Here is a 9824-nt window from a genome sequence, read left to right on the forward strand (position 1 = left end):
GGGGCGCAGGCCGGGCAGGCCGGCACTGCCGGCAGGACGAATCAGCCCCGTATCAACTGTTTGTCTCGACTAGGCCTCTGCTGCACGGCAAAAAAAGAGAAAAAAAACACAGCCTCGAACCAGAGGGGGTGCACACTAAATGTTTTTGTACAAATTTTGTACGAGACATCACAGTTTTTGGTGCACGCGAACTTTTCGTACAAATTTGTATGAAATTTTGCACATAAAGGGGAAATTTGTGCAGTTTTTCGTACAAAAATTGTACGAAAAGTTCGTGTGCACACAGGGTTGCCAGCGACTCACTATTGTCACTATTTTTCACTATTTCCAAAGTGCCTTCACTATTTCCACTATTCTGGAAATTTTGTCACTTTTGTCACTTTTTTGGAGCTCGCGGAGGGTATCATGTCCATTTTACTTCGTTATAAGCGTAAATTTGCCTTTGGTTCAAAACACTGTTCAAATCACCCGCCGCCGGTTTCGTGAAGTCTATCGAGGTATCGAACCGCGCGGCAGCGCTGTGTCGGAAGGCGGTGACTGTTGTCGAGGGGTCCTATGCAAATGATCTTATCTGGGCGTTCGCCCCAAGAGAATCTTATCCTTAAGGCAGGCGCATTTCACTCAGTTCGATCGTTCTGGACGGAAACGAGAGTAAGCGGAATACATTTCTACTTGCACTTTTAGTTGTTTAGATCTTTCATCTTAGGGTTTAAGTGAATTCTATCACAAATCATATTGATTTGCAGCCAAATCAAATGACAAATGAGTAAAATTTGTCTGCGTTTAAGATAATATTCTCTTGGGGGGAACGCCCAGATAAGATCTTTTGAATATGACCCCGCGTTGTGGTTGTGTCACGTCGCGCGGTCAGGCGAGTGAATTAGGAGGCGGCCGGCTTCTATTGCGGGCGAGATAGACCAGTCTATCTAATCAGATTTATTTGTATTTTTTAAGAATTTGGTTCAGTTTTATGTTTTAAGTAGAGATGTATCCTAACACCGTTTTGTTTTTAAAGCTTTTGCTTTCATGCTTCTCTTTTTGTTCTTTCGAGTTTAAAAGTTCCCGTTAACTTTACAGAACCATTCCATTGCCTCTGTTTCACGCGCCTTTTCCCGGTTTTATGGTCCTTACACCCACATACTATGTATTTGAGCTCCAATTAAGTGCCAAAAGCGATAATTTTCTACAGATCATAGCAAAATTTAGTCTAAAAAGGTCACTTTATTGTCACTATTTAGCAAAAAGACGTCACTTTTTTGTCACTATTTTCAAAGGTGCTAAGTCACTTTTCTACTATTTTCAACAGTCCTGGGCGCTGGCAACCCTGTGTGCACAAAAAACTGTGACGTCTCGTACAAAATTGTACATAACATTTAGTGTCCGCTTTTGCCGCGCGACCGAGGAGTGAATCACAAGTGTACTCATGTGTACAAATTTGCCCGTACTCAGTGAACTCACAAGTTTAAAGAGGGCGAAATTCACTAGTTTTTTTGACCGATTTGGTGTCGAGTGCCGTTTAAAACGCTAAATTAAGCCTTAAAATGTGTTCAAATGTGAAACTTATGAGAAAAGCAAGGTGTACTCACCCTTACTCATGTACTCATACACCAGAACGCAGAGTGATTCACCCCTCGCGCGCGACGCTGGAAAACTGAGGGACGATGGGGGTTTGCATGGAGTAGATGCAGAACCGGAAGTACCGGCCGGAAGTACTCCATCGCACTGGAAAGCCTTCCGCCCCTTCTTTATTTTCTGCTGAGGGGTCGCGAGGGCTTCCAGGTAGGGCTGATGGGCACGGCGCGGAAATTGGGCGCTTTATGGCCGGCCCGGGGAAGGAGAGGGGGGAGGGGAGAAGACGAGGAAGGAGGGCCAAGCGTTGCTGCCATTTCACGCACTTCTCCTCTCAATTAGTGGGAAATGGAGCCGGTGCATGAATTTTGCAGCGCTGACTCAGCCGGAAAAGGGGAAGGCGAAGGCAACGGCGAAGGCACGGCCAAGGAGCGCGGATTTCTTCGCCTCCTCCTTCGAGTCCCTCGCCGTGCCCTCGCGGCCCTGGCGGCATCTACCCCTTCTTCTTCTACTCGGAACACCCCGTCGAGGTGATGTATAGTGATACGATCTAACCTCCCCCCTCCCTCTCCCGCCTCCCCCCCCTCCCCTCCCGACCCGGGGGCAGGTAGGCACCGCCCCGCCACGCATGCAGAAAATGAATTAGTGCAGCCATCTAGCAGAAGCGCGACCCCCGCTGCGCCCGGCTGGCGGGGCTGGGGGTGGCTCGCGCCCCGCCTGGCTCACTGCAGTGGGAATTTCATTAAAAATAATGAAAGAAAGACGACGAAAAAAAAAGAGAGAGATGAGAAATCACGATTTTATCTAACGTTTGAGTATTTGGATAACAGGAGACGGCTGCTGGAAAGTTTCGTTGTTATTTTTCCCCCCTGCTGCATGATGTTCCGTTTTTTTGGGGGGCGTTTTTGCTGAATCCCGCTTCATGCCTGCAACGTGAACGAACGCAAGCTCGGCGCCACGGCTGCGGCTTCTTTCGCCGGCCGTTGTATTTTTGTTATTGTTGTTGTCGTCGTCGTGGTCGGGGCGCTGCTGGTTTTTGCGCCGCTTTCTTGAGACTTTTTGAGCTGCGTGCGAATGAGCGCAGGGAGGGGGTGCGGCGCCCTGCTGGCCCTGCTGGCTGGCCCTGCCGGCTGGCCCTGCCGGCCCGCGGCCTCGTGGCAGGCCGCAGCTAACCACTAACCAGTACTACAGCCGGAGGCTCTGCCGGCCGGCGGCGTGGCGTGGCGTGGCGCGGCGGGACACCCCCTGTTGTGCACGCACGGGGTCGCCAACCCCAAGTACAAGAGGGACTCCGGCACTCGTCACCAGACCTGGATGGCCGGGAGGGCTGCCCGGAGGGCGCGAAGGGCGCTCTCACCTGCCGAGGGGGCGTTGCAGGCCTGGCTGGCTGTCGGCTGCGCCGGCTGGGCTATTCTGCATGGAGATGGGCCGACCCTGTTTACAGGAGGTCGTACAGTCCCACATGCGCCTATGAACGGCCCTATTGCGGTCCGAGCGCAGTGTCGAAATTGGAGTGGGACTTTGAAACAGTGTTTGTGCAGGCGGAGAGAGCGCAGGGGTAGAGGGTGCCAGCGGGGTGGGCAGGCCAGGGCAGGCGGTGGGTGGCTGGGTCGTGCACTTGACACCAAGTGGTCGGTGGGACCACGGAGGGGCCTCGGTCGGGCCGGGCCCTGCGCCCTGCCTGCGCCCTGCGCCCACACCGTGGGGGCCAAGAGCAGCCAAGAGGTGACAGGAGAACACCACACGAGTTTCTTTTGCTTATGGAGTGCGTGGCGAGGCAGGGCGAGGCAGGGCGAGGCAGGGCGAGGCAGGGCGAGGCAGGGCGAGGCAGGCCCGGCCCGAGCCAAGAGGGATGTGCTGAAGCTGAAGGGATCAAAGGCAAGGAGAGCCCTGCTTTCACGTGCTTTTTCCACCCCTCCCCACTCCCCCTCCCCCTCCCCCTTCCCCTGTTCGGAACAGGCCTCCTACTTGCCAGTGTCCGCGTTTGCATTTCCAGACGATCATGTTTCGGGGCTGCGTTGCGTACATTTGCCTGATGTGTCAAACGCTTAGCTCAAGTCGGAAAAGGTTTTCTTAAAATACACTGCAAAGCCAACTGAATATGCTTCAGTTCACATTCGTGAGTGCCTGCTTGCAAGTTCCCCGGGACTCAAGCCGCAACCTTCCGGGTGTTGCACAGTGGGCCAGAAGACCGGCGCCGGCGGCCAAAACTCTAGACGCGTTTTGAGCTCCAGAGTCGCTAAATGAGACTCGAACCGAACGTGTGACCCCACCAATGGATTCCTCGTCCGGAGAGCAATCCATTGGTGGGGTCACACGTTCGGCTCGAATCCCATTTAGCGACTCTGGAGCTCAAAACGCATCTGGAATTTCGGCCGCCTCCACCGGCCCTCTGGCCCACTGTGCGTTGGCGTGGTGCTCGCGGCCGGCGCCCGGTTCGGTTGTTGTAGCGCCCTGCGTGTGACAACCCCTTTTTTCCGCCCCCCTCACGGCCCGGCAGTAAGTACACGGAGGGGGGGGGGGGATGCAGCCAGGCCGGCACTTAGGCCGTCCCGGCCAACAGCCCGGCGCTGCCGGCCCACAGTGCACCGTTCAATCAACAGGATCGCGTGGACCATAATCATGAGGCGCTACCCCCCGCCCTATCTTTGACGACAGTGTCCACCACTGTCACCGGCCCCCGCCCCGCCCGGCCCCGCCCCCTAACTGCACGCCGGCGGGCCGGGCGGGCCGGGCGGGCCCATACTTACGGCGTAACGGTTATGAAGCTAGCGATAAGGGCCAAGTGGGGTAGGGCCGAGGGCTGCCCTGTGTTCCCTTTCGTCGCGAAGGGAAAGGCAAGGGCTGGCCGCGCGGGCCGCACGTCTCCGGGGGACGAAAAAACACTTGTTTCCGCGTTCATTTGCAACACGGGGCTGCTAGTCTGCCACTGCGCGCCGCCAGTAGTGAAATAACTCGCCTCGGCCACGCCATGAAAAATTTCGAGAACGTCGGTGGGTGTCGCAGCTCGGGTTTTATTCTTCGACGTTTCAACGTTTCAATGCACAGGGTTTTTGGCGACGCCGCGTCTCTTTCTAAAAACATTGTGAAGATTTTTGTTTCGCTGGACAGTCGACACTTGTGAGCAGAGCAGCCTGCCTAAAATACGCCGCGCGGAGGTCTCTCTTTTTCCCAGTGTGGCTGGCCTAGGATGGGATACTGCGCTCAGCCCGGTGGGCCTGCCTGCCAGGCACTGCCCGGGCGTGGTAGGGCGTGGCGAGGCGGGGCGGGGCGGGGCGTGGCGGAATGGCTACTCAGTTACTTCCCCGTTGTTCCCGGGTTATTGTTGTTGTCTGGGGCGTCACCATTAGCAGTATGGCGTGGGCGTCTCCGAAGAGCCCTATGGCCCCGCCCCGCCCCGCCCCGCCCCGCCCCGCCCCGCCCCGATGACGCTGGCCCCGGCGACAGCACCGCGCACCTCGCAGCAGCCTCGCAGCTCCCCGCAGCAGCCTCGGCCCGGAATCAAAAAAGTTTGCCTTGTAATGGTGCGGATAATAGTGGCTGGTAATGACACTGTACAACGGGCGATGATTGTTGCCGTTTCTTGCCGCACTGTCTTGCTTATCTCGCACACACACTCGCACGCACACACGCACACAGCCGCGCGAGGCACGCACACGGACACGCCGACACACGCACACCGGCTCACTTCGGCACTGTCTTTTGATGCCCCTACAGTGGCTGCATCTGCATCATTTGCATCGGGTGCTGTTGTGGCTGCATCTGCATCTGCATGTGTGCCTGCCTCTCTTGCTGCTGCTGTTGTTGCTGCATCTGTTCTTGTTGTTGTTGCAGCAGCGCTGGGTCCTGCGCTAGCGGGTCGTCCGCCTCCCCTCTGTAACAACAACAACAACACCGGTCATGTCACTGCCAGAAAAAAGTGCGATAATCGTGTTATGGAAATACGGTAGTGGTCATTTTTTTTGGACGCTGCGAAAATGAAAGGAAAAAGAGAGAAAGAGCACCCTGAGCAAAAAATGTCCGTCACGTTTTGCGCGTGGGCCACCGTGTGGGCGTCAGGCGAATAGAGCCTCCAGCCGCTTGCAAGCGTGGACCAAAAACATGAACTCGGTCCGCACTTGGATTAGCAGTGTGCCACGCTTCGCTACGTGCGTATAAGGCTTCGGCGACGATGACGCGGTCAGGGTGGAAAAGGGGCGGGGAGGGGGACGGTGTTGCACAGTGTGCCAGAGGACCGCGAAGGCGGCCAAACTTCTCGATGCGTTTTGAGCTCCAGAGTCGCTAGATACACACTTAATTTCTTACGAAGAAAGGCTGTGCAGCCATATTATGGTGCGAAAATTGTTTGTAATACAGAGAAAATACGTCAATTTCTTCGTAACTTACAAAGAATTTGGCTTCGTAGGTTACGTAGCGAGCGCAGCAGCCATAATACGAAGGTTTTGCACCATAATACGAAGATTTGTCACCATAATACAAAGACTCGCCTTCGTAAGACATTAAGCGTGTAGGACTCAAACCATGCGTATGAGCCCACCAATGGATTCCTCGTTCGGAGAGCAATCCATTGGTGGGGTCACACGCTCGGTTCGAGTCCCATTTAGCGACTCTGGAGCTCGAAACGCGTCTGGAGTTCTGGCCCACTGTGTGTTGGTGGCTGCGCACTGTACGTAGTATACGTAGTGACGTGGCTGCATCCCAACTCCATCTCCAGCAGTGCATTCCAGTCCCTGCCAGTCCCTGCCAGTCCCTTCCGCCCCGCGCGCGGCACCCGCATTCTCATTCAAAACGTGTACCCAATCTGGGCGGAAGGAACAAGGCCTGCACGTGTGGTGCACGCGGAAAGGAGAGAGCGAGAGAGAAAAAGCACGAAAAACAATGCCTCGGGTTAAAACGAGGTCGCGCGCCATTTTGCGGCGCCCGCGTTGGCGGCGGAGGCCGGCGCCTGCAGGCTGGTTCCGGAAGTCGTTCACGTCGCTCTGTCTCTCTCGCACCAGCTCGGGACGCCTGATGGGTGCGAAAGAGACGGGGCGACGACTCTCGGAATGAGTCTGCTGGTTGCGTACTCACGAAGGACTGTACTCCTTCCAGCCGCCGGGCGGTGGCTTGGGCTTGGTGAAGCAGTGGCACGCGTAGCCGATGCACACCCCGGCGCAGCCGTACGCGCCGCAGTCCTTGACGCGCTTGCGGCAGTCCATCTCGCAGTTGATGGCGTCGCACACCACGATGGCCGAGTCCGAGGCTGCAACAACGCAGTGTCAGGACGAGGTGGCCGTCGACCGCCATGTGTTCACCGGGACGAGGTGGCCGTCGACCGCCAAGTGTTCAACGGGACGAGGTGGCCGTCGACCGCCAAGTATTCAACGGGACGAGGTGGCCGTCGACCGCCAAGTATTCACCGGGACGAGGTGGCCGTCGACCGCCATGGGTCCACCGGGACGAGGTGGCCGTCAAGGCAGAGTGAGTGCTCACCGGGCGGTGCGTCGCCGTCCTGCTGGCCGAGCACGTGGGACGGCCTGGCGGGGCTGGTGTGCGGCAGCGGGTCCAGCCCCAGCAGCAGCACGCACAACAACAAGGCCCTGCCCATGCTGGAGGCTGTGCCTGCGCCCTGGCCTGCGCCCTGGCCAGCCACGTCACCCGGCTCGCTGCGACGTGCACGTCGCGCCGAGGCGCACCGCGGGCAGTGGCGAGGGCCCCGGCCTATCGCACAATGGCCACGGCATGCTTCACCGCCGCGCGGCCAGGGCGGCTGCGACCGCCAGGACCGCCAGGACGCCGACGTCACTTGCCCGTAGTCGAACCCGCGTCCGTCGCGCGACCGGCCGCAGCCAGCCTGGGACAGCGCCGCCGCGCTCCGTGCAGCCGACGAAACCCTGACGGCGTCCCACAAACGAAGCCGCGGAGCCGAGAATGAGGAAGGCCAGGAATCGAGTCTCCAAGTTAAGCTACTTTGCATGTCATTTACGGAATGTGGCTCCACCCGCCGGGCTCCACAAAATGAGGTTTGGTTGTAAGCCGGCGGCAGGTGACTCCAACTCGATTCAAGTTCGTTTTGAAAATACAAGCCGGCTGGCCGGCCTCTCAACTAGATCCCAATTTGTTTCGAAAATACGGGCTGGATCCCCGTTCTCTGTCCACCGCCGGTGTAGCGTTACATCTTAACGCCGTTTCGTCGCGCGCTACTCGGTGTACTCGGCTTTCCCAGGTTCTCCGGGCGGCTCGTGTATTATTCACCGGGGCACGCCCCCGACCTGTCTGTCTGTCTGTCTGTCTGTCTGTCTGTCTGTCCGCGCTCTACTTTTCCCGCCCTGTCCGTCCGCCCGGCGCTCGCTCCGCCCACCGCACACGCCTGTCGGATGGGCTGCCGATGTGTCCGGCGCGCCTCGCCTCGACCCGCATTCGCCCGGGCAAGGCACGGTGCATGCATGCAGATGCAGTGCTGGAGGGGCTCCAGGGTTCCAGGGCTCCAGAACTTCAGTGCTCCAGAACTTCAGGGCTCCAGAACTTCAGTGCTCCAGAACTTCAGTGCTCCAGAACTTCAGTGCTCCAGAACTTCAGGGCTCCAGAACTTCAGTGCTCCAGAACTTCAGTGCTCCAGAACTTCAGTGCTCCAGAACTTCAGGGCTCCAGAACTTCAGTGCTCCAGAACTTCAGTGCTCCAGAACTTCAGTGATCCAGAACTTCAGTGCTCCAGAACTTCAGTGCTCCAGAACTTCAATGCTTCAGAACTTCAGTGCTTTAGAACTTTAGTGCTCCAGAACTTCAGTGCTTCAGAACTTCAGTGCTCCAGAACTTCAGTGCTCTAGAGCTTCAGTGCTCCAGAACTTCAGTGCATCAGAACTTCAGTGCTCCAGAACTACAGGGCTCCTGAACTTCAGGGTCCCTGGGCTCCAGGACTCCAGGGCTGCACCGCGCGGGCGGCCATCTTGGCGGCGCGGACCATCACGACCATCACCAACCTGGCCAATCTGTTTGGAGCGGCCCGGGCCATCTCCACAGCAAAAACACTGATGAGTCGCCTCGGCGCCTCTCTCCCTCGTCAGAGGGAGGGGAGGGGAGGGAGGGGTAGCTTCCCTCCTAAAAGCCCCCGGCCCGCACACTCAGGGCACGACGGCCACGGCGGACGGGGCCGACTGGGGCTCACGGGGTAAAGAGAGCAAAATTACGAAGCGAGATAAAATCTCACACGAAAACTTAGTGACGGCGTTGTCCGGGGGCATGAAGGTCGTACCGGGCCGCGGAGGCCAAAAAAAGGCCAAAAAGCTTTTAAAAGCAAGACATTTGCCTCGAAAATACGCTGGGAGAGCAGGTAAACAGGGTCCCGGGTAACGCGGTACACACTCCACCCCGCGGCGGGGGAGGCGGCCGCGCGGCGACCAAGTGCATCATCCTGGACGCCCAATACGTGTGGCGCGCAATGTGCACATTTTTCTATTTTTTTTTTCTGGCCGGGCGAGCGGCACAATTAGACGGGGCTGCACTGCGGCGGAGCCAGGCGGAGCGAGGGGCCTTCTTCTTCATCGTCCTCTTCATCATCATCGTCGTCGTCTGCCCAGGCCGCAACGCGTTCGGGCTGCTCGAATTATTGTTTTGAGTGTTTATGCGAGGTGTCCGAGTGGCAGTCGAACACGCCCCTTTGCCGCGCCAGCGCGCCAGCCTTCCACCGCCGTTGTGTGAGTGTGTGTGTGTGTGTGTGTGTGTGTGTTTGTGGTCGAAGGGGGTTCGCAGCAGTGGGGGGTAGTCACCACCAGAACGCGGCCCAACTGCTCAAAATGTTCTTGATGGAGTAGGTGGAAGAGGGATGGACAGAGTGTGCGTGTGTGTGTGTGAGAGTGAGGGGGAGTGTGTGTGTGTTAGTGTGTGTGTGTGTAGGTGTTAGTGTTCCACGGGGCTTGAAGGAGCGATTCGAAGAGTGCGGGAAACGAAGCGGAGGCAGGGAATTTTCGGGGGTAGGGGGAGGGGGGCGTGCAGAGGGTGGAAAATATCTCCCAGGACAAGTTTCAGGACTTATTGCGAACATAATTTCCCGTGACAATGGCTGCCTGCTTGGGCTGGATGGGGCTGCGGGGGCCCCGCTTCCCCGCCCCTCGCAACTCTCGCCACTACTTGCGCCCCGTCGGGGGCCCCGTCGGCCCCGTCCGGGCCACGGTGCCCCACGGTGCCACGCTCTGCCCGCACGGTTCACGGTTCGGCCTTCGGTGCCTTCGGGCCGTGAGCAATTGGCCCAGACGGAAGGGAAAATTCCAGGTTAGCTG

The 9824-nt window shown here is 57.7% G+C and overlaps 1 protein-coding gene across 1 annotated transcript; it reads right to left on the reverse strand.

The window, feature by feature from the left end:
- Positions 1–5070: 5070 nt before the first annotated feature.
- Positions 5071–7228, reverse strand: LOC117647008 (probable global transcription activator SNF2L2). The gene is made up of 3 exons (XM_034388487.1): positions 7042–7228; positions 6640–6811; positions 5071–5443 (listed from the first exon to the last, which is right to left on the reverse strand). The coding sequence occupies exons 1-3, from the start codon at positions 7154–7156 to the stop codon at positions 5281–5283; spliced, it is 450 nt and encodes a 149-aa protein (XP_034244378.1). The 5' UTR covers positions 7157–7228; the 3' UTR covers positions 5071–5280.
- Between the last annotated feature and the right edge of the window lie 2596 nt (positions 7229–9824).

Source organism: Thrips palmi, unplaced genomic scaffold, assembly GCF_012932325.1.
Source record: "Thrips palmi isolate BJ-2018 unplaced genomic scaffold, TpBJ-2018v1 HiC_scaffold_2, whole genome shotgun sequence".
NCBI classification, from domain to species: Eukaryota; Metazoa; Arthropoda; class Insecta; order Thysanoptera; family Thripidae; genus Thrips; species Thrips palmi.

What these genes read in the sequence shown, in the direction of transcription:
- LOC117647008 (XM_034388487.1), bottom strand. Translation starts at nt 7,156, where the DNA reads ATGGGCAGGGCCTTGTTGTTGTGCGTGCTGCTGCTGGGGCTGGACCCG. An exon ending in GGACGGCGACGCACCGCCCG is followed by an intron (nt 6,812 to 7,041) that starts GTGAGCACTCAC and finishes GCGTTGTTGCAG; the next exon opens with CCTCGGACTCGGCCATCGTG. An exon ending in TGGAAGGAGTACAGTCCTTC is followed by an intron (nt 5,444 to 6,639) that starts GTGAGTACGCAA and finishes TTGTTGTTACAG; the next exon opens with AGGGGAGGCGGACGACCCGC.